The 25,312-nt window shown below is 35.5% G+C and overlaps 1 protein-coding gene across 3 annotated transcripts in view; it reads left to right on the plus strand.

Annotated features, from left to right (window-relative positions):
• JMJD1C (jumonji domain containing 1C) overlaps positions 1-25,312 on the plus strand; it is a 303,947-nt gene that overhangs the window by 208,263 nt on the left and 70,372 nt on the right. For all 3 annotated transcript variants that reach the window (XM_010857402.1, XM_010857400.1, XM_010857401.1), the window contains exon 3: positions 11,015-11,128. In XM_010857402.1, the coding sequence (XP_010855704.1) occupies positions 11,015-11,128 (114 nt within the window). The remainder of the gene's footprint in view (positions 1-11,014; positions 11,129-25,312) is intronic.

The following is a 25,312-nucleotide window of genomic DNA, read 5'->3' on the forward strand; positions in this document are numbered from 1 at the left end:
TTCTGGGCTCCAAAATCACTGCAGATGGTGACTGCAGCCATGAAATTAAAAGATGCTTGCTCCTTGGAAGAAAAGCTGCTGCTGCTGCTAAGTCGCTTCAGTCGTGTCTGACTCTGTGCGACATAAACGGCAGCCCACCAGACTCCCCCATCCCTGGGATTCTCCAGGCAAGAACACTGGAGTGGGTTGCCATTTCCTTCTCCAATGCATGAAAGTGAAAAGCTACGACCAGTCTAAACAGCATATTAAAAAGCCGAGACATTACCTTGCCGACAAAGGTCCATCTAGTCTAAGCTGATTTTTTTCAGTAGTCATGTGTGGATATGAGAGTTGGACTATAAAGAAAGCTGAGCGCCAAAGAATTGATGCTTTTGAAGTGTGTTATTAGAGAAGACTCTTGAGAGTCCCTTGGACTACAAGGAGATCAAACCAGTGAATCCTAGAGGAAATCAACCCTGCATGTTCATTGGAAGGACTGTTGCTGAAGCTGAAGCTTCAATACTTTGGCCACCTGATGCAGAGAACTGACTTCATTGGAAAACACCCTGATGCTGGGAAAGATCGAAGCCAGAAGGAGAAGGTGACGACAGAGGATGAGATAGTTGGATGGCATCACTGACTCGATGGACATGAGTTTTAGCAAGCTCTGGGAGTTGCTGATGGAGAGGGAGGACTGGTGCGCTGCAGTCAGTGGGGTCACAGAGAGTCGGACACAACTGAGCGACTGAACTGAAAATAATTACTTATTTATAAGGAAGACTAATTTTTTCTAGAAACAGGATCCAATATGTGTTTTGTATGGTTTAGTTTATTTTTAATCCCTAGTTTATACTTTCTACATTTAAATATTTTTTTCTTGACAGACAAAAATAAGAATTTTTCTAGTGACAAAATAAGAATTAAACTGAAAAACTATTAATAGTAGTGTTTTCTCATTGTCTGAAATGCTGTTTTTCAGAAAGAAGGTGAAAGTGAAGTCGCTCATTCGTATCTGAGTCTTTGCAACCCCATGAACTGTAGCCTACCAGGCTCCTCTGTCCATGGGATTTTCCAGGCAGTAGTACTGGAGTGGATTGCCATTTCCTTCTCCAGGGAATCTTCCCGACCCAGGGATCGAACCCGGGTCTCCCACATTGTAGACACACGCTTTACATCTGAGCCACCTGTTTTTCAGAAGTTATCTTTAAAAGCTCCTTTATGTTGAATTGTTTACCTAGTTCTTTTTGACAGGTGCTTGTTCTTCTTGATAATTGAAATAAGTATCTTTGGTTTCCTCCATTTTACGTTCAAAGTTTAAAGCTTTATTCAGCAGATAGCAAGACACTTTGCTCTCTGCTACCTCATGTCAACAAGCATGAAGAAAACATGGTTCTTTCACACCATAGTACATAGTAAAAGTCATTCATTCAGATATGAATTAAGAAATCTTGTCTCTAGTTGCAGGATTTCTACAAGTGTTTTGACAGAAGTCACTCAATCTCCCTGAATGTCCATTTCTTCATCTGTAAAAATGAGAACCTTAGTCACTAAAGTTCCATTTCTGTTTTAACAGCTGTTTTTCTTGTATTTAATTTCCTGATTTTCATTTTACCCCCTCTGATTTGAAAATCCACCTTTATTTTACCCTAAATCCCCATACCTACTTCAAACTATTTTGGGACTTTTTAAACAATCCATTGATTATTATTTATGTGTGTTGTGTTCCAGTTTCACCTTGTTGTATTAATTAAAGCATTAAAAATATGTTGTATCTTTTATGGCTAGTTCCATATCATTGATCTGTATTTATTTTTTTCTCTCTTTCTGGAACTTGTCTGATTATATTTTCCGTAAATTTGATGTGTTTGCTTCCAAAATGTTCTTGATTTTTTTATTAGTCATATTAAAATTATGGAATAGTTTTTTTTTTTTTTAATTATTGACAGAGGTTTAAAGGGAAAATATCAGGTATTCAGAATATAATAATATGAGTAAGGGAACCAAAGTAAATCATCAAACATCACTGTATTAATGAATTTTGAGGTAACTATTTCTAAAATTGTAGTGAGAATATTTCTAGTGGTTTTGAAAGCAGCGTGAAAACTTAGCATTTAATTCTAGTTATTTTTGGTTTTATGTGGTTACAGGGTATATCTGTGTCCTCCAGTAGTAAAGCTATAAAATACAGGTTAGAGTAAGATGAAAATTTAGGTCTAAAAATCTATTACTATAATTTTTAAATTTATTTCTGGCTGCACTGGATCTTCATTGCTTCACACAGGCTTGCTTTAGTTGTGCCAAGTGGCAGCTGCTCTAATGGTGATGTGCCACGTGCTTCTCATTGCTGGTGGCTTCTCTTGGCCTAGGGTGCTTGGGCTTCAGTGGTTGCAGTGCTCGGTAGTTGTGGTCCATGGGCTTAGTTGTCCCATGGCACGTGGAATCTTCCCAGACCAGGGACTGAGTCCATGTCACCTGCATTTGACAGGTGGATTCTTGACCATTTGACCCTCAGGGAAGTCCTGGAATTATTTATTAATGGAAATAAAAACTAGTTATCTTAATGGCATACACCCATGAAGTTGTAGAGGAGGAAAAGGACAGTCAGACCTCCCTACTTGTGTGTTCTGCATATGAGGAGTCAATCAACCATAAATGAAAAATTTCAGAAGAAAAAATACCAAAAGATTCTCAAAAGCAAAACTTGAATTTTCCTTGTGCCTATCAACAGTTTGGGGGACTTTCCTGGTGGTTCAGGACACTAAAGAATCTGCCTGCAATATAGGAGACCCCGGTTCGATCCCTGGATTGGGAAGATCCCCTGGAGAAAGGAATGGCAGCCCACTCCAGTATTCTTGGCCTGGAGAATTACTTGGACAGAGGAGACTGGCAGGCTTACTAGTCTATTTGGTCACAAAGAGTTGAACATGACTGGGCCACTAAAACTGTCAACTATTTACATAGTATTTATGTTTTATTAGGTATTATAAGTAATCTAGAGATGACTTAAAGTATATGGGAGGGTTATATGCAAATACTATTCTATTTCATGTAAGGAACTTGAGCCTTGAAAGATTTTGATATACTCCTAGACCCTGAAACCAATTCCTTGCCATTACAGAGGAATGATTGTAAGTGAAACCTCATGATATTGGGAAGTAAAATGATTGAGCAGTGAGATTCTTAAAGAGAAGCCATAGATACGACAAACTGATAAAACCACTACCCCACTTAAAGTATGCTTTATTAGTGCTCAGAAGGACTAGAAGAAAAAGAAAAGGACACTGAGTTCAGCCATGATGCTTATTGAAACACAGAGACTGTTTGCATAGTGCTTTAGTGTTCTCAGCAGTGATTTTTCTTAGTCAACTACATGTCATAAAAATTATGATAAATATTTACAGAGTTAAATGAACACATTCTGTTGTTGCATAACTTTCCTCTTATGACTGGGGCAGTTTACCCAGGATATAGTGAAGAAAGGAGGGAAAGGTGCACTAATTCAAGACATCCCACACATATTGGTTGATTGAATGTCCTGCTTGCTTAGGGGAGAAAAGAGAGTTTAAAAATCAGTGTTAGGTCTGTATCATCTGGAAATCCTGGAACTTCATGGTCTGTTGAAGTGTACCATGCTACACCGTCTTTGCAGTGCCTGGAATATCTACATAGATATATTAATGTGAAGATGTTAATCATTAGGGTAATAACCATGATGCAAGAGTTACACATTTGATTATATATTTTATAGATTAATAGGACAATAGGACATAATGAAAAGTATTTTCCTCAATCTAATCAGCTTCAGATAAGGCCATATCAAGTTCAAATCATTTTTAAATTACTATTGTTTCTCTTATTTTCCTATTCTTGTGTCTGAAAAAGTACTTAAAATGCTAAAGCACTGAAACTTAGAGGTTTTGGTGTTTTGTACAGCCTGTATACTTGGAGAAATCCACTTGTTTGTTTAGATTTCCGTATCTGTAAAGATGAGGGATTTCTTTCATGGTTCAAAATAAATGGGACCAAAATGCTAGTTTAACTCTTAATTATATGTATAAAGGTTCTACAATTATTGGAAGGAACAGATTTTCTTCAGATAGCCATACAGTATTGCCTGCCTTTTTAGCCTCTGTTTACTTTCTCACCTCTGTTGATTTATTCAGCTTGTAACCTAGAAACCAGCTAAAAAGGAAGGAAGTCAGAGATGTGTATTTCTGGGCAGTAACTGGAGTAGTTTCCTCTTCCTCTAGCCTGGTTTAGCTGCCAGAGAAGACCTTTTACCCAACCGAAAAAAAAAAGAAAAAAAAAATTTAACTCTTCAACTTCCTTCCTTAATGCATTAAGGAAGGTATAAGTCGTAAGAAGAACCAGTTTAAAGAATTAAAATGCTGCTCTCCTCAAATTTGTGCTTTTTGCCGTCTGAAAGGTGATGTTTAATACCATCCCTTACAAGTTGTAAGAACAAGAGATAATTTAAGTAGACATGTTGTAAAAGCTAAGCAACTTACGCTTGCTACCAAATGCTTTCTCAGCATTGTTACTTCAATATTTTTGTTAGAAATTTGTCAGTGTACCAGACCAAACATACATTTATATATTTATAAAAATATTTGGGTTAGTTGCTCAACCGTGTCCAACTCTTTGCGACCCTATGGACTGTAGCCTACTAGACTCCTCTGCCAGTGAGATTTCCGAAGCAGGAATACTATAGTTGGTTGCAGTTCCCTTCTCCAGGGGATCTTCCTGGCCCAGGGATTGAACTCTGGTCTCTTGCATTGCGGGCGGATTCTTTACCTTCTGAGCCACCAAGGAAGCCCTATAAAAATATTTATCAAGTCCAATGTAAATAAGATACTTAAGGGTTACAACCTTTATTTATTTCCATTAAAGAGTCAACTATGTTGCAAAGAGTCAGACAGGACTTAGCAACTAAACACAAAAATGTCGTATTTCTGGTAATGGAAAAGTATCTAATGTAACCGTGATGCAGTATGAAATAAAAACAAGTGGTTTTTCAGTACTGACGTTAATTATTTTAATTTTATAAAATTATTAAATTGTGTATCACTAGCAATATATAAATACTGTGGCAGTTGTTAAGTATAGTTCTTAAGGCTACTTGATTTTGTAGGGGACATAGTACTTGAGGAACAAACATGTTTTTAAGTTAATAACAACATAGTCAAATCTGAATTTATATGAGATTGTAAAATGCATCTTGTGAAATATTTAACTCATTCTCTAATACAGTAAACTGTAGAAAAGTAGTATGACATGTTTTAAAATTTGATAGTTTATAATATAATGTAATAACCTGAATCAAATAGTTGCTGTTTGTTTTGGGCTCAGAATAAGCCTGCCATATTACTCCAGTTTTTTTTTTTTTTGGTAACTTATATTACACTGAATTCTTTTAATCCCATGCATGTTTTATGATCACATCTTAAGTAATTATGAAATGAAATACTGGTATGCTATATGTGATTCACTTGACTCATTATTAAAAAGTACTTTGTTCTAAAGTTACATTTCATTTCTATCACTGTTCTAAAACTGAATTTTACTAATATTTTTAGAATAATCACTATTGCTCTCTTTCATCTTTAAAACAAAAAAGGATTGAGATTTTCATTAGTACAATGCATAATAGACTAAATTTAAAATATCTTTTTTTCTAGTAGTTAACAATGTTTTTTAATGAAATGAAGCTGATACATCTGGAATAGATTTAAAGGGACAGGGCATTGGTTGGGAATTGGAAGTTTTTCTCTTAACACGATTTGATAAATTGGTTGTGTGGTATTAAAATCAGTGTAAATTTTTAGATTTATTGAAATTGCAATACCTAACATTGGGACAAATTTAAAATAAAAGGCCATTCACACACATCATTAAAAATAGGTGAATGTTTTCTTGTACTTGGAGATATCTGACATTCTTTCTTCATATTCAGTGTGTTTATTATACATACAGCACAGATCTCAGTTCAGACTAATCACGTCAGGTGCTGAATAGCCATCTGTAGCTATTAAAGGTTTTTATAACTATGAACGATTTAAATTGTTCTTAAAAATAATAAAAAATGTTTCAGGAATATTTTTTAATCTGCCAAAATAAATATTACCAGTTAGTTGTTCTTTTGAGTAAAGTGTGTGGTTGTTGGTGTGGTTGTTGGTTATGTCATTTGATTTCACTTAGATTATTACCCCAGAAATGTTTTAAACTGTTTTTGCTCCCTGTGTTTTTATAAATATCAGTGTTATTTCCAATGAAAAATGAGTAAAAGTAAATTCTTTACTTGAAAACACTCTAGAAAGTATTCTTAATAGGTTTAAAGTTACATTTTATTTTTGCCCAGTTGAGAGATATTTACATATGACTTGTTTTTTGCACTTTCTCACCTTGGTAAATCTGTAAGGCAAAAACTTTGTATTTGCATTTGCCTTGTGAAGGAGACAGTAAACTTGAGCTCTCAGTCTCGCCACTAGTCTGTCTTTGTCTGTTGTTAAAATTATGAGCCAGTCTCTATGGCGCAGCCAAATGAGTAATCACCAGTAATGTGACTCGTGCTGGAAGTGACTCCATCAGCACCTGTGACGGAGGATTAGTTACAGTTTACAGAGCACCGCCTCTTCCCTTCTCTCAGTGTGCCCTAAGCCAAGTAGTCGTTCTCATTTGGGTGTCTGCGCTGTTGGAAGCTACTGCAGTGTTTCCACACAGACAGAGTACAGTGGGAAAAGGCTTTCTCTAGCTGATGGATGGCTGTTCTCTCTATTTGGAGTATCTTACTGGTTATGTAAGCGACCTCGGGAGAAATTATCCTGACCCAGATCGGAGGATGCAGTAGTGCTTCAGCTGCAGGATTTCTTGGTCGTTAACACCACAGTGCTGATGACAAAGAGCAAGTTGTAATCCTCATCACTGCCAGGACTGAGCCAGAGCAGACAGAAAATCGTCATTTGCTCGTCGGAGACTTGTTAGGTTACAGCCTCTGCTTCGTTCTGTGGTCTTGGCTTTTCTTACTATACAATGACGACGCTGCAAGTGAGCTCAGAAATGCTTGGTTTGAGAGCCATTTGCCTGTGATTTTTGAAGACTTAAGAATTATTGAGGCTAGATTAAAAAAAAAATACTGCTCAAGAACAAAATGGAAATGTCAGCTATACTTCTTGACCTTTAAAGCCTTGTCGCTGATATCGGAGATTTAAAGATACTTTAAAATTCTCAAGAACAAAGTACGGTTTGTATTTTTCTGCTTCCTTTTTCTTTTGTCTTAATTTACATTTGGTTTTGCTTCTCGATTTTAGGAATTAAGGTCACTGTCTTTTTCAGATCCAGCTTTCGTGGTCTTAGTTTTTTAGAATTTTTAATGATTTCATTTGTTTAGAGAGAGATTTATTGTGTCGGTAGTAATTTCATAACACGGTACGATAAAAAAAAACAAGCTCAGTTGTTTAAAGTATTATAGCAGAAATATTTTGGATTAGGGTTTAGAATATAATGTCTTAAGGGAAGTAGGGGTGTTTGTTTTGTGAGGGTTTTTTCTGTCTGGTGTGTGCTTGTCCCCACCCCCAACTTGTTTTCTAACAGTATCGTGTTTTTCAATAGACCTGCTTGGGTGGGAATTTGGACTTTGTTCTTTCGAGTCACTCCGATCTTTTTTTTTTTTTTTTTAAGACTAAACCTTGACTTCTAAAATGTATCTTAGATTGTTTTCTGCTTTAGTATTTCGAGATTTATATCAGATTTTTGTAGTTTATGAGCCTAATTTTTTTCACTTGGAAAAGAAATTGTTAAATGTTAACTGGAGATTGTTAGAAACTTGGACTGTAGACATAAACCTTGTGAATTTCCAGTCAAATGTTAAATGGTGAGCTTTAACATGGTTTGTTTGAGCAGCTGAGTTATGTTTGAGAACTGTAGCTGATTTATTTTAAAAATGTTTTTCGAGGAGGGCTCATCTGTTCGCCTCTTCCTCATGTGAATGGAATGTGGTGCAGCATGGAGCCCCAAACAGGATACAGTTGTTCTAAGCATTCTTCCTATAGCGTGGTAGGCCCTGGTAGAAATGCAGGCTCTCTACTAAGTATTTATTTGACTTTATACTATTTTTAAAGTGCAGTTAACAAAGACGAAAGACCTTAAACGAACTCTCAGTCCATTAATGAAATTGAAAAGGTGTTTTGTTTAGTTGGCAATTTTAATTTGGATTTTCAAAGACTTTTTTCAGCGTTAGAATGAAGTCATTTTGTGATTAGGGTCACATTCTACTGTGACTTTCATCTGATGGTAGCTTGTAGCTTCCCCTTAGGCTGTGGAAGTTCCTCATAGAATGGTGTATCTTTAGAGTCTTGAATTACTTAGCTATGCATGAGTTCTAGTTTCTTTGCATTCCAGTGCACCTAGACCCATGAAATACTCACTACAGATTCGTCCAAAATCTGTAGGATTCACTCACTTTTATTTAAATATTTGTTTTTATTTTTAAGCTAATGTCTTTAAAGTGGATGTTTTTGACTTGCATACAAAAATTACTAATGGTTACATCGTTGATTTGCCACTTTAGGGAATTAGGATGTATTTTAACTCTTAGTTTTATATGTTGTTTGTCTTTAATTTTTCAGTAGGAACAGTCGCACATTTTTAGGGTTGCTTGTTTAATACATATTGAAACATTTCTTTAACAAGTACTATAAAAGTATTTATCGGCACTTGGGAACATATTTGTAGTTTAAGATTAATTGCACGTTTTAAAATTTGCAAGTCTTTGTCCTGTTTGCTATTTAAGAAGCATGGTGTACTTTTGACTTACATTTGAACATGGTTATTATAAATACTCATGTATCAGAAACAGACCATTATAAACCAGTCTTTTAACATTTCTGATAGCTAGATTCTACCAGTGGCTTTCGGTTAGATACCCTAAAATGAGAATTTATTTTGGCCTGGAAACTAAATTTTTTTTCTCAGTAATTTAAATTATGATAAATTGGCCTATTGAAATTTACCCTTAGATCTCTGACTTACCTTAAAAAGCAGAGTTCTGAAAGGTTCTCTTCACAGGAATGTTTTTCATATTATAAAATGACTAGGTCTCATAGGAAATGCAAACCACCTGTATTATTTGCGTAAGAAAGAGGCATTCGGAGTGGAGAAGTTTACTTTTTTTTCCAGTCCTCCTTAATTGAATCGGTACAATATCTTTAGGCATTTAGGTAGTACCTTTTGTGAGCCTTTTTTTAACCTTCCCAAGTTGACCTGATTTGGTACTGTTTAGAAAGAAATAAGAGCTTCGATATAAAGTTCAGGGATTTAAGGTTCTCTTGAGAAGCTGCCAGTGTTTTCTAATTTTTTTGCTAAAAATTAAACACATTTAATTTGAGAATATTACATATTTCACGTAAAGAATTTAGTTATGGTAAATGGAAAGTGTCAGATGGCCACAGAAGCAGGAGATAGCTAAATAATAGGCAAATACCTGTTTTGAAAATGTAACTTCTCACACAAAAAAATACTTTTGATACATAAAAGGTTAGCCCTAGAACATGGGAAGGAGGATATTACTGTGATTAGGTTCTCTAATCATAAATACTGAAAATAAATTGGAAATGTAAGATAATTTTTTTATGTTCATTTATGAACAAATATTTATTATTTCATGAAGTGAATAGTATAGGAATAAGGCATTTTTAAAATGCTTATTTATTCTCTTGTGTTTTCAGCTTTTTCAAAACATAGGCTCCTGATGAAAACTTTAAAGATAATATCTTAAATAGAGAAGTTAACTGTTTAAGAGCCATTCTGAATTAAAAATCTTGAAAGGTTTTTCAGCAGAGTGTTTAGTTGTGATTAGCAAGATGTTAAATTTATTGAAGATATAAATAAGAGAAGAGGGAATTACAACGGCTTCGTATCTCCTGGAGATTTCTACTGTCTGCAGAAATCTTTGGTTTACATCCAAATGGTCGCACAAGTTGCTTGTAGCAAGAAAGATTTCCCTTGGTGATACAAGAACTTTAGGAACTGAGTTGCTTTTTTATTTTCCAAACTTAGATTCTTTAATAGTAAAGTCACTATGTTTTTAAAACAGTAGAATATTGTTTTCATTTGTAAGTTTTAAACACTATCATGAATATAATATCCTTGGCTTTTATTCACATTGCTTCTACTTTGAAAATAATTAGGATAGTCATAAAAAGTGCATACCTATACCTTTATTTCCTTCCTTCCTCTTCCTCTCTTGCCTCCCTCACTCCCACCTCCTACCCAAAATACGAGTAAATTCATTTATGTAAAAGTTGTCTTCAAATGACTATGGATTTGCTCAGTTCACCCCTCCACCACCACCACCGCGTGCCCCCTTGTTTTGTTTAGTTTTCTAATAGTGGAAATCTGGAGAGAGTTTACTGGAAGGTGATTGTGAGCTTTGTGTAATACTTTTTACCTCCCTCTTCTTTTCCTGCGCCCTTCCCCCAGTGCTGCTGTTACTGAAGCAGCTGGATTTTTATTTGTGCTTGGGGCAGGGGCGGGGGTAAGTAGTACATGGGGTGGAGTTAAAAGACCAGATGCATCCTGATCATTTAAAATCCTTGATGTGAATGAGCTAGGAAATAAACTACACATGTAAATCATAACTACTCTGTTTTATAAAGAATAATACTTAAGAATATTTTAAAAGAGTTGGGATAATAACCTCTCCTACCCAGTTTGCTTTTTTGGAAACAATTTCTCTTTCTTTATGTTAGGAATTTTTATACATATGTATATTTGATTATATCCTTTTAAACAACTGGGAGTTATTAATAGACTGGGATTTTTTTCAAATTATTGATTAAAATCTACTTAATTTCTTTTTAATAATAGAAAATACTCCAGATAAAAGCATCACTTTAGATTATGAAAACTGGTATTAATTGGTAGCCTAAAATCATTATAATAATGACTTTAATACATTGTGTTTATATATACCTGTTCACATTTTGAGGATAAAACCCAGAAAATAACCATTAGAATTTTTTTTTCCCCCTCTTACCAGACTTTCAAACCCCTGGTTGAAAAAAGTGTACCCAGTTCAATCACTGCAGTAGAATTCCTTGTAGATAAACAACTGGATTTTTTAACTGAAGATAGTGCCTTTCAGCCCTACCAGGTAAGAAATTTCAAGTCGCTTTAAAAAATTACCTATTCATTAAGATTCGTTGATATTCAGATATTCTTTTGAATATTTAAGTCTAGCTTTCTAGCTAACATCAAGGTATATAAGAAACTTAATGCATTTGATAAAGTTTGATTATAGGGTAAATGATTGATGTATCCAATCAGTATACACAGAGAACTTACTGTGAGCCAGGCAGCATCTTGTGGCTGTGCTTGCACAAGTGAGCAAAATAAAAGTCCCTGCCATTCAAATGATGTTCATTGTTAGATAATAACTGGGTAGATATTAGTATAAATTATCTTTGTCTCCAGCTCTAAAGGTTAAGATTTGGGTCAATTCATGTAATTAAATGAGATTAGTATTTACTATATACAGGCATATCAGTTTAGCATAATAGTAGTTCATTTTCTTTTTAAGTGGTAATTTTCCTTTTAGATTGTCATAAGTCGAATTGTTCAGTTTCTAGATTTTAATTCCCAGTTGTTGGAATTTAAATACAAAACTTAATTGGAAAAACATTTTCTAGCTGGTTTTTAGATTTAAATCATGTAAAGAAACTCATCAAAAGTAGTAAGCTAAATGTTTTTAAAATCTAGTTATGTTTTATCAGTTAATTTTTTAAAGGTAAAGGTTAAAATGCACAGCAGATTGTTTTCTTTGTATATTTGAATTTTAGATTGAATTATATCAGTATTTTATAGGTTTCTTTTCCTTAAATGTTTAAGATAACATAGTACATACATTGAAAGAAAGTGTAACTGGACTAGTTTGACTTGTTTTTTAAAATGAAGCTGAAAGTCCATATTCCTGTTTCATTTCAGAATAGTTACTGATTTCAAAAGTAAAGTATAGAGGCATTGTTTCCATGGAAAGAACAAGAGCTTGAGTTAATGAGCAGTGGTTTGTTATATGTGAGGTTATAATGCTTAGGGAATTAGTAGTTAGGTTCTTCTTTTATTAGATCTACCAAAAGTAGATGATAATTCCCTTAGTTCAATGTTATTTTTTTCTTTGAAGTCTGCATGGATATGCTTTTGTCTTTACACATTATTTTTCATAGTTCATTAAATGGCCTCATTTTTGTACTGTTATTTGATTATGGTATTTTCAGCTAAAAATTTATAACAAGTTATAGTTTAATATTGGAGGTGTTAGAGCTTTTCCCTCGGGTTTTATTTTGTTTTGGTTTTAGTTGTGATTGCCATTTTGCTTGCTTATAGCCTTACTGTAATTTGTCTCATTTCTAACAGTCTTTTAGTGGGAATTATACTAGGTGAAATCAAAGGAACCTTCCAACTTAGCATTTTAATTCTGTGGTTTCTGATTAGCACTATAGAAGTTACAGCTTGGGTTTGATTTAGAGAACTGAAATCATTATGTAGAAATTACTTTTAAAAATAAACTCTTGCCAGGTGGCCTAAAACTCTACAACATGTTTATTAAAATTGTAATGATTAAAAGAATGTACTAACATATTACACAGGGGTTTTCGTACACATTTAAAACTGTTTTAGATTCTGACAATTTTATTATTTTTATTAGAAATAAAAGCATAAGAGCTAAAGTCTTACTTGATTTGGTGATTTGTATGATTATCTTTGTTAGCTATATATATTCCCCTTGCTAGTATAGGTACTAGCTCTCTGGCCTAGAAGGATATAATATCTTCCTAAGGTGCTATTATTCACTTGACATTTTAACCGTTTGTGTTTCATAAATAATGTGAATTTTAATTTTAAGAAATTACACTAAGAGCACTTGATTTAGGATCCAGCATACCTTAATTTTAGTGTTTCTTAAGTGTTTTTGAAGGAATAAATGATACACAATAAGGCTTATTGTAGCATTTTAATTTCTGTATTTCATGTTTTTAAAACAGGTTTAAAATTAAAAATACATACTCCAGTATGTAAATTATAGTCACCTACTGTAATATTTTGAATGAAAATTTACTCCAGAGACTGAAGAAGTCTCAGTCTAGGTTTTCAAAGTTATTTATTTAAATGAGTTTATAAAATATAGATATAGTCCACATAAGGAAAGACTTTTAGAGTTCATATAATTAGAGTGGCTTTATCCCAGAATGCTCTTCTCTAACCAGTTGTCCAAACAGTACATTAAATTCCTTGGCATGTTAAACATGGCAGCTGTTCCTGGCATAGATTTTGTAAATAGTGCCTTGACATATCTTAACCTTAGAGTAACCTTATGTAAGTCAAAGGGAGTTAGGGGGAAATTAAGTTTTTAAAATGGTCTCCCTGTTTTTTCTCACTTATTTAAATTTCAAGAGTCAGTTTCTTCTGAATCCGGGTATTAATTATCCATTGTAGAGTTCTTAAATAGGGCAGGTTAAAAAGTCTTTGGAAATGGCTTTTCTGTATTAGGTGATGAGTATGCTTAAGTTCTGTATGAAAAATTCCAAACGATGCTTCACTGTGAATCTATTTAAATAGTTTTATAGTGGGAATTCCTATTCACCATCTTTTTCCTTGACTTCTCATCTCAGCATTTTATTCTGTGGTAGAATGCTCCCGTAAGTTAACTTTTAGTTGTATAGCCCTATTTAATATATCACAATAATATATATTGTAAGATAATGATTAGAAAACTGATGACTCAAAATTAATACAGATTTTTTCAGATGACTCACTTTTAGGTTATTGGTTTGAATCCTACATTTATCTCTCTGAATTATTTCAGTGTATTGAGTATCAGATGACATGTATTAGTTGATTGTGTCATTTTTTAAAGTGACTTGTGGTTGGTTAATCAGGGTGCAACCATCATTGATCATAGTTTTCAATATTTTGGAAAGAATACTGAATGAGGAGAGAAATCAACATCTTACATACAGTATAATGAAGGCATGTTAATACATCGTTGAAGCAGTGTACTATGGTATTGTTAATTCTGTTTTTTCCTTCCTTTTGCATAGAAATGAGTTTCTGCTTCCTCCTTTCAGACTTCCTGATCAGGCTTGCTGCAGTTAACTTTCTTTGAAGTAAAGGGGGAAGGGAAAAAGAGAGGAAGTAGGAGGAAACTCTTGAGATTCTACTATGTCTTTCAGCTGGCTGGGAAAGAGGAGGGAAAAATTATTTGTTTTTAAAGATACTTTCTATAGTTTTGGTTTTTTTTTTTTAATTACTATGATTTCTATGTATGATTGCCTTTGGAGGATGAGTAGAGAAGTTTTTAAAACTTTTCCACTAAAATTTGAAGTTTTGATCAAACAAATGTAAAAAACAGTTTGATAATGAAATATGAACATTGAACTTTTAGCATGATTTTGAAATCATCTTGTCCTGGATTTTAGCTTCTGGCCATGCACACACCTGCAATAAAGGAATAATAATACAAAGGGCATTCAAGATTTGAAGCAGAATGTGCTTGCTTTTAATTAACCCCTACGTCTATCTTTATATATTAAAATTCATTGTAGTAATGAGGTATTTTCCCTAGAATAAAGTAGAATCATCCTAGACCTGAAGGAATAATCCTATTTGAAGTACTTGGTCATTCTAATCTGCTAAAAGTTCAGAGATAAGACTCCTAATACTTTATTTTCTATTATCACAAAACACAGGCATTGAACACTTTATTAAGTATTTGATATGGTACTATTGGGCTGTGAATTGCTGGTTGAAGGGAATGCGTGGAGCAAACCTAAGTATTTTCTTCGTTCTTAGACTAAAGATTGATTAAAGACTTGAGCAAAGTTTTAAAATATTCTGTTAATGAAAGTGTCTGAACTGTGTCAGCTCTGTTTATCATTACTGTAGTCCTTCAGTGAGAAAGTTGTTTTTCGTCACAGTCTGTTTTGAACCACAATTTTTCCGTTATTGATATATAAATTCATTGTCCACAGTTTCAGAATGTCCCTAAGTTAGTTGTTGCTCAACACATCTGGTTTACTAAAAATAGCTTGAATGATTGCCGAGGACAAGTTACCAGTAGTTTAAAGAGTGGAGTGTACCAGACACATGTATTTTTCCTTCTTAATATTTTTGTTATTTGGAATTGAGATGAATTTGAGGGAAGTGAAATTTAGCCTCCAGACAGCCTAGGGGAACAATAAGCTAGTTCTTTGGTTGTCACCAACCAAATGTTATATTTTGTTAAGTATTTGACATAAGTGAGCCACTGACAAGTTTGAAAATCTTGGTGGTGCTAATTTGACTTATATGCAGATTTATTTCCCAGGGTACTATGATGATATTGCTAATAGTTTAGAGAAGGAAGTAAACAGAACTTTATTGTTAATATTGCTTTGGTGGGTGGAGAAAAGTCTTAACTTTTCACACTTTTCTTTACTCTCATTTCAATTTGTTGTATAAATATATTACTTCAGAGCATTTTTAAACTAACATTCCTGTAGAGGAAATGAGAATTTGACCTAGTACACGCTTTATTCCTAGTCCCAGAATTCCTCTCAGATTTATTCTTTCTGGTGTCAAATTACTGCTCCCTCATAATTTTACTAAAAGAAAAAAAAAAAAAAAACAGACTTTCAGAAACTGCCTAGCAAACTATTGTTTTATTTTTATGATAGAAAATAGTGGGAGTTTTGTTATTGTTTTTATAGTGATAACTGAACTTTTTATTGAGAAATAGATATTCGTAAGAAACAGCTATTAGGATAAGGGAGTGGCGTGCACTCACATCCCCGCCTTCAAGAATGAGCCTCTGCCCTTGAGTTGAGATGGGCAGAAACAGGCCCAGAGCAGGAGAGAGGGCCTGGAGTTCTTTGTGTCCTACTTAACTGTTAGCTCACCTGATGTGTTTTTGTGTTGTTTTTCCCAGAAAGGAGTCTTTAAATGGCAGTTTTATGCTCAGACTCTATTTCCCTTTGACTTACCCTTAAAAAATTTTAATGTCTAGCTTTAGAAATATCCCAACTGACTTCATTCATTCAGTAGTTATTTAAATTATGTGGTTTCCCTATTCACAGCATCCTGCTTTGGTGCTTGATGGTTTTTAGAAGTTGCTGAAGGGACTTCTTTGGCAATCCAGTGATTAAAGCTTTTATTGCTTCCACTGCAGGAGGCACAGGTTCAGTCCCTGATAGGGAACTAAGATGCTGCATGCCACACAGTGTAGCCAAAAAAAAAAAAAAAAGGTTGATGTAAGTGTTATAATCCTTATTAAGACCTTTATAAGTCATGATGAGAACTTAGATTTTTTAAAAATTTCCTTGAAATAGATTTGATTTATTCAAATCAAAGGAACCAAAAAAATACATAGTGAAGACTTCAGGAATACAGAAGAAAGAAGTCAGCGGAAACGGTACAAAGACATCTCGTGAAGAGGGTGAAACTTGAGGATTCATTTGAATGGAGAGAGAAGTGAAAACTCAGGAGAGTGAGGCAGACATTTGGTGGAAAGAATTGCATGATGAATGATGAGTTAGGCTTAGGGGTCAGTAGAATATCAGTCGAAGAAGGCAATGGCACCCCACTCCAGTACTCTTGGCAAATCCCATGGACAGAGGAGCCCGGAAGGCTGCAGTCATGGGGTCGCTGAGGGTCGGACACGACTGAGTGCCTTCACTTTCACTTTTCACTTTCATGCATTGGAGAAGGAAATGGCAACCCACTCCAGTGTTCTGGCCTGGAGAATCCCAGGGATCGGGGAGCCTGTTGGGCTGCCGTCTATGGGGTTGCACAGAGTCGGACATGACTGAAGCGACTTAGCAGCAGCAGTAGCAGCAGAATATCAGTCTAGCTAGAGAAGAGAGTTTGGTTTTAAATATAGACATCATACCAGAGAAATAAGTATTGGGGGGTCAGATAAAAGAGGAAAAGGACTGCTAAGTACAGTTCCTAAGTGACTTTTATCTTGTAGGCCCTATGAATCATTGGAAGCTTTGAAGCAAGAGAATAACAAAACCAAAATTTTCTACAGCCAAATGTTATATTTTGTCGAATTAAGTATTAACAACGACATCTGGTTATTGTACTATATCAGAAGGAGCTAACTGATTGGATCTTTTGTTTTAGAGAATCAGCCTAGCTATGAATTTTGAAGTCAATTCATACAGATATTGTGTCAAATCCTGGCTTTGCCATTTGCTAGCATGTGACATTGGAAAAGCCTAAAGCATGCTATATACTTGGTTTCCTCATCTATAATATACTGTCTACCTCAGATTAAATGAATGACACAGTTAAGAGCTTATTACTATATAGAAACCATTCAATAGAAGGTCGCTGCTATTTAGATATGCCCTAAATTTCCCTTTCTGTAGATGGTGTCTTAAACCTTTGTGGTAGATATTTGAAACTCCTTTCTCTTCTTACCATATGCAACCATTGGACATTTCTCTGCCACCATCTGCGCCTCTTTCTTGTAACAGTCTGTTTTCTTTGTCTTCTCTGGAACTCTCAACCATTCTTTCTGCAGCTGGTGTTAGATAAACTCTTTTGGTGTTGGTACAAGCCATGGTCACTGCATAACAGAACATGTCTTTGTAGTAGTGTTTCTTTTTCCCTCTCTCTATTTTAAAAGTGCATTTAGGTAAGATTCCCCAGTGAATTTTACTGGGGAATTCCTATTAAACTCCTATTTTAAGAAAATGATATTAGAAAAGATGCAGAAATTGTGGTATTACTCTCCACAACAAACACATCCTTATATTTTTTCCCTAGGGAAGATCATAAGCTCTACTTGCTGCTGATAGATACTTTTAATTTCAAAAAATATGAAGTCATATTCAGAAAGTTAAAGAGTTCTTTTTCTTTGCTTGACTGTGAACAAACATTTGTGACCAACATTGACCTAATCAAACTAATCTCTGGCTAATGGATTTTAGTCTCAGGGATAAGAAGCATTCAACCTAAATCTAGGTTTATCTCAAAAGAGAGAAAACGAGTAAACCAGGCAATACCAGATGCAAATCAAAATTATACAAAATGGGAATAACAGGACTGTTTGGATTAGTTTCAGTTATTCTGAGCGCTTTCTATTCTTTATTTTTCTATATCAGTTTCTGAATTATATTTTGACAGAATTGAGCATGTTCTCCATTAGGCCATAAGTTTGTGTATGCATTTCCCTTTTCCATTTCACTTTGCCTTCATATTATCATTTGGTTGAAATTTAGAGGTGCCTGACATTGTTGCCATAATGTCAGTAAAATGAGAACTGTGAGATTGTAGGATATACAGTGTGCCGAGACTATAAAAAATACAGGGTCATAGCCATAACTGTGGACTGATTGCGGGTGTAATAATGGCTTGGTAGAATCAGCATCTGTGGGCAGGCGTTGGCCTGGGGGTGGTCTAGGAGATGAGGCCAGAGCAGGAAGCTGCTATTGTGTAGTACTTGGCTTTATTCCATTTCTAGTCAAAAGTGACAGCTTGCAATAGCAGAGCCAAGCTGAAGCCTAGAAAGTAGAATGGACAATAAGAAAAGCGGAACCAGAAGCTAAAACAGAATCATTGTACTTCCTTTTTAAGCAAGCTTTTTAAAAATTTTAAATTGGTACATCATGTTTTAATATTCAGTCATTTTGCTCTTCACTCTGTGTAAGTGCCGCTTTTATCTCCCACGTGCCTGATTTTATATTGCCATAATTGTGAAACGTTAGGTCCCATGAATCAGGTATGCCAATGTGTATTGTCTGCTGCTATTAAAAGAGAGTTCTTCATTTTTAGTTGCAAAACTTGGTGTGTTGAAAATGTATTCATGAAGTTCAGGAACATGTTATTTTGACTGAAATTTGGCCCGCATATGAGCTGTTCTGCAATATTCAGATTAAAAACATTTATAAGTCACGGTCTGCAAAAGTTCTCTCCTGGTCCCAAATCTGCTATGATCATATGCTGAAAAATCTGCCAGTCTCTTTTTAATTTTTTGTGACTGCTGTTATGAATTTAAAGTATGTGAAATTATGCTTGTAGACATCAGATTCCAAAGCTTCTAAGCCATCAATCAGTTAGTTATCATTGAGAAGAATTTTTGCCAGTCAAAATAGGTAGATACTGTTTGTTTATTCCTTTTGCCCAACCCCAGATTCTTAGTAAAGCACAGCCACTTTATTTATTTAAAATATCAATTAAAATTTAATTTCTCAGTGTGCTGTTAATATATTTATAAGGTTCAACATTTTCCAAAATATTTACATGTGCACTGTTTTATTCATTCTTACATTCACCTTATGAGGAGTACAGATTGTATTATTTTATTATATATAATGCTTTCAGGGTACATATATTAATTTAATCCACATAACTCTTTGAGAAGTACCTATTAACTTACAGTGAATAGGCAGCAGAAATGGAAAACCATATAAACTAGTTTTATTTTTGAAGGGATGGGGCTATTAAAAAGATACGACAGGAAATATCTTGAATATCCATTGCAGAAAAGTACAGCTGAACCTTATTTGGAATGGAATTAGGAACTAGAAGGTCAGAAACTCAAGTCACATATTCCTTCTTCCCCCATGCCTCAGTCTTCTTTCTGCAGACAGGTTTCTTCTGCTTAATCGTAGGTTTTGCTTCTCATAATACTAGTTTCCACGTGACTTTTGTGTGTTAGTGTCGATTCTCCCACACCCCCTCCTTTGCAGGACTTTTTAAATCTAATATTTGTGTTTCTTGGTAAAATTGAGGGTAGGGCTGTAGGAGAATAAACAGCTGAAGAGAGAAAAAGGAAGAAAGATGAGGAAGGGAGAGAATCTAGGATAGCAGTTTTTATAGGCGAAGAAACTGAGGTTTAGGGAAGTCGTGATTTGGCATCTAGGTTCACATAGCTAGTGGTAGCCTAAACAGAACTTGAACCAAAAACTTGAGATCCAAGACATTATTTCTGTTGTGCCACCCTGCCTTTGTGAGCTGTCACATGGGAAACATCTCTTATCTGCACATCATTCTTTTGTTTGGCACTTTGCTGTTTTTCTTAGGATTGCCGTCTTTCCTATATATAAGATTAAAGTTGTCCTTAATTGTATTACCTGCACAATCTCCTTAGACTTTGGAAATACTGGCATCAAGCTATACCGCAAATCTGTGCATCGTTTTCAGATTCCCTTGTTCCCCAGGCTAGAATCCAAACAGATACAATGTTTTGCCCTCACCCAGTTTTCTCAGCTGCCTAGTTTTCTGTTTGGCTCAGAGATTTGTTCAGAGTTAAAATTAAAAACAATACTTTAAAACAAAGCCCTTTTAGCCTCTTGTTAAAAGGATTATCTCTAAAAATCCAAGTCTTTCTAGGCTTCAGACTCAAGGCAAAAACGATACTAGCCCTTAGTCAATAAATAATGATTCGAGGCTTTTTATTCATATGTTTGAGGACCTTCTGTGTTGTATTCAAGAATACAAATACGCTGCCTTCATGCATCTTACAATCTAATGGGGGAAGTGCATAGAAAAATACAAATGTAAATATAGACTAAATACAGAAAAAGTAGCAGACACCAGAGAGGTATAAGGAATCTACCCTGGTTGTGGGAGGAAAAAAAGAGAGGATACTGCTATTCTTAGATTAGGTGACCCCCTAAATTGTCTCAGGATGAATTTAAATTAGCTAAGCCACTAAGACAGCAGGTCTGATTAAATGCTTGAAACATAGTGAATAAGCATAATGTGTGTTGGATGGTCCACTTGTATTAACTCTAATCATACGTTTCCCATGAAGGTGGAATGGTTGACTAGTCAGAAATTTTTTAACCATTTTTTAGTTGGGTCAGCCACCTGATTGGCTGCAACCTCATTGCCCTTTTGGAGCAGAGGGATAACAGGCATTTGTTTTAAAAAAGGTAACAGTAAAACTTAGCATTTTAAACATTTAAGTGTGCAATTCAGTGGAATCGAATATATTCACAGTATTATGCAACCATCACCACTATGCGCATTCTGAACTTTATCAACATCCCAAATAGAAACTCTTCATTCATTAAACAATAACTCCCTATTTCCAAGTAGCCTGCTCTTCCCAGCCCTTGGTTACCTCTTGGTTCTCTTTTTTGGGTCAATGTTATTATTATTATTATTTTGCCTCTTCTAGATATCTCATATAAGTGTATTCATACAGTTTGTCCTTTTGTGACTGGCTTATTTCACTTAATGTAATGTCTTCAGAATTCACCTGTGTATCATGTGTCAGCATTTCATTGCTTTTCATAGATGAATAATATTCCATAGTATGTATTTACCACATTTTGGCTATCCATTCGTATGTTGATGGACTTTTGGGTTGTTTCTACCTTTTTACTATTACGAATAATGCTGCTGTGAACATTGGTGTACAAATATTTGAGTTCCACCTTTCACTTCTTGTGGGTATATTCCTAAGAATGGGATTGCTAGAGCATATGAAAGTTTATGTTTTACTTTTTTGAGAAACAAACTGTTTTCCACAGTTCAGTTCAGTTCAGTCGCTCAGTCGTGTCCGACTCTTTGTGACCCCATGGACAGCAGCACGCCCAAACTCCCTGTCCATCACCAACTCCCGGAGTTTACCCAGACTCATATTCATTGAGTCAGTGATGCCATCCAACCATCTCATCCTCTGTCATCCCCTTCTCCCACCTTCAATCTTTCTTAGCATCAGGGTCTTTTCAAATGAGTCAGCTCTTCGCATCAGGTGGCCAAAGTATTGGAGTTTCAACTTCAACATCAGCCCTTCCAGTAAACACCCAAGACTGATCTCCTTTAGGATGGACTGGTTGGATCTCCTTGCCATCCAAGGGACTCGCAGGACTCTTCTCCAACACCACAGTTCAAAAGTTTTCCATAGGCTCTGCACTATTTTACATTCTCACCAACAGGGATCCAATTTCTCTGTGAGAACACTTGTTATTTTTCGTTTTCTAAATAATAGCTATTCAAATAAATAAATAAATAGATAATACCTATTCATTGCCTGTGCTTTCAGTATCGTATTTGAGAAATTGTTACCAACGCCAACATCATGAAAAATGGCCTTTAAGAGTGTTGTAGTTTTAGCTCTTATATATAAGTCATTGATTCATTTTAAAATAAACTTTTAGATAGTATAAGGGAAAAATCCAGTTTAGTTCTTGTGGATATCCAGATTTCCAAGGCTCTTTTGTCCTGTTCCCACTGAGTAGTCTTGTCACCCTTACTGGAAATCTGTTGACCATTTATTCTAAAATTTATTTCTGAGCTCTATTCTATTGCTTTGTTATATATGTCTGTATTGATTACTTGAGATAATCTTTTTTTTCCCCTACTTTTCTACAACTGCATAATTTGGCCAAATGATTGTTAACCCTAAAGATAAATTATTTTAAAGTATACTGTTTTGTGTTGTAACTATTGACATTTTCTGAAGCATCTGTCAGTGTTAGGGGTATGATTCCTGTCATTAAATTATTAGGCATAGACATGCCTTTTAGATAAGCTATGTTTTTAAGATGCAAGGGGAAAAGATCCAGTGATTGTTGAATTGTAACAATCAGTCATTCATTTATTGCTTTGTGCCAGTTTCTTTGCTAGCTACTGAGATTTAAAGACAGATAAAATACTTGGTTCTCTTTCAGGCCAGGAGGAGAGACTTAAATATAATTACAGAAATGTGCTATAAGTTCTCGGAGAAGGCAATGGCACCCCACTCCAGTACTCTTGCCTGGAGAATCCCATGGATGGAGGAGCCTGGTGGGCTACAGTCCATGGGGTCGCTAAGAGTCGGACATGACTGAGCGACTTCACTTTCACTTTTCACTTTCATGCATTGGAGAAGGAAATGGCAACCCACTCCAGTGTTCTTGCCTGGAGAATCCCAGGGACAGGGGAGCCTGGTGGGCTGCTGTCTATGGGGTCGCACAGAGTCGAACACGACTGAAGCGACACAGCAGCAGCAGCAGCTATAAGTTCTAAAGTAGAGGTATGTTTATAGTGTTCTGTACTATAGAATCACCTGATGTAGTAATATCAGTTATTTGCCTGTTTCTCTTTTTTTGGTTTTACTTTTTCTCAGAAAGCAAGGGTTTAGAAGATGGGAAAGAGATAAGGAAAGTTAATAGTATTTCATAGTTGTTGTTATTGTTGTTCAGTCACAAAATCATGTCCGACTCATTGGAACCCCATGGACTGCAGCATGCCAGGCTTTCCTTTCCTTCACTGTCTCCCAGAGTTTGCTCAAACTCACGTCCACTGAGTCGATGATACTATCAGCCATCTCATCATCTGGCGCCACCTTCTCTTCCTGCCCTCAATCTTTCCCAGCATCAGGGTCTTTTCCAATGAGTCAGCTCTTTGCATCAGGTGGCCAAGGTATTATAGCTTCAGCATCAGTCCTTCCAGTGAATATTCAGGACTGATTTCCTTTAGGATGGACTGGTTGGATCTCCTTGTAATCCAGGGACTCTCAAGAGTCTTCTCCAACACCACGTTGAGAAGCATCAATTCTTTGGTGCTCAGCCTTCTTATGGTCCAACTCTCACATCGATACATGGCTACTGGAAAAACCATAGCTTTGACTGTACAGGGGTACGTTAGGATTCCCCAGGGAGACAACACCATAGAGTGTGGGGGTGTATACAAGTGTGTGTAGAGAGAAAAGGAGTAGAAGAAGTTTTAAGGAAATTGATTCACCCTCTTGTTGGGGCTGGGAACTCTGAAATATACAGGACATGCCAAGAGTGGAAATTCTAGCAGGAGTTGATGCTGATTGTAAAGGCAGTCTGAAGGCACAGGCTTTTTCCTCTTTGGAGGACCTCATTCTTTATTCTTAAGGCCTTCAACTAATAGAAAGAACCCCTGCCACATTATGGAGGTTAGTCTGCTTTACTCAGTCTTCTGATTGAAAAATACCTTCATAGCAACATCTAGACTGGTGTTTGACCAAACAGCTGGGCACCATAGTCTACCCAAGTTGATATGTATAATTAACAGCCACTGGTACTATTGATATTTGGCTCTTTGTTTTATAGTGAATTTTAGGATGGTAGGTATCCCTGGGTTTTCAACAGTTAAATGTCTTTACCACCTCTTTCTAGTTATTATGTTAATAGAAAAGAAACTATCCCCACGTATTACCAGTGCCCTTTCCCACTTTATTTAGAGCTCTTGGACTGTAAATTAAGACAACTAGAAAAGTAGAGGCCTTCCAAGTAATCTTTTCAAGGCACTTAGAAATGCTTAGCAAACATTGGCCTGCTATATTCTCTAAGCACCCTAATAATGAGAAAGTATCATTTCTTTCTCAATGTTTGCCTTCTCTTGAGTTTCAATACTGTGCCGTTTTTGCCCTGGATATTCATAATCCCATAACAATTCAGTCTCATGCCAGACCAAATTCCTGTATCACTCACACATTCTCTTGAGATCTCTAGATCTCTCCTAATAATTTCATAAATGTTATTAATTATAAATGGTTAATATCTTTCCATCACATTTGTACTTAAATGGGGATACCTGTATATCACAAATTTGTCGGTATGTAAAATAATAAGGCATTTAAAAACTAATGTATATAGCCAGTGCTTCTCTATATGTTCTTTACCTTTACATAGAAATGACATGTTATTGTTTCCCATTTATAGCCCTTCTCCCCTCTGCCATGTATAGGGTAGACATTTTTGGAAATAGAAAATTCTGTGTATGAGTAAGGCCTGGATATATATGACCTCCTCATGTAGAATCTTCAAGCTTGAAGGCCCTTAGGATGTTACAGGCATTCCAGAATGCAATACCTGAAACATTCAGAAGGATGAGGCTTAATGTTGTTCCTCCCACATTCACTCTTACTTTGAAGAAATTAAGTTCCATCGTATGATAACAATTCCTTCCAATGCTTAGCAAAGCCCATTGTTGAGAAATTTTCTTACAAGTTAGATACATATAGATCATACAGATATATAGGTCATATATCTATATGATCTACATATGACAGTACATACAGATCAGTTAGGCACACTTATCAATTGGAAGCGTCTGACTGGCATGTTTTTAAAATTGCAAAGGACTGTGAAGCTCCTCTCTGGCTGTGGTATGTGCTTAATGATGGTCCCTCCCACCACTGTAAGGAGCAGGCTGAACTACTGCTTAGGTTTTATTTGTCTTGGATCAGTCCAAGGTATCTCTTCTCCATTCTGTCTTGTTCCATGATAGATAAAAATACACATTTGTACTTAAATTTTTTATGAGTTCAGTTTGAATGATGACACAACTTGGGAGCTCTGCCTTTTGTTCCAGACTCTACTCTGTAAGG

The sequence above is a fragment of the Bison bison genome, unplaced genomic scaffold (assembly GCF_000754665.1).
Source record: "Bison bison bison isolate TAMUID 2011002044 unplaced genomic scaffold, Bison_UMD1.0 scf7180017864380, whole genome shotgun sequence".
NCBI lineage: Eukaryota > Metazoa > Chordata > Mammalia > Artiodactyla > Bovidae > Bison > Bison bison.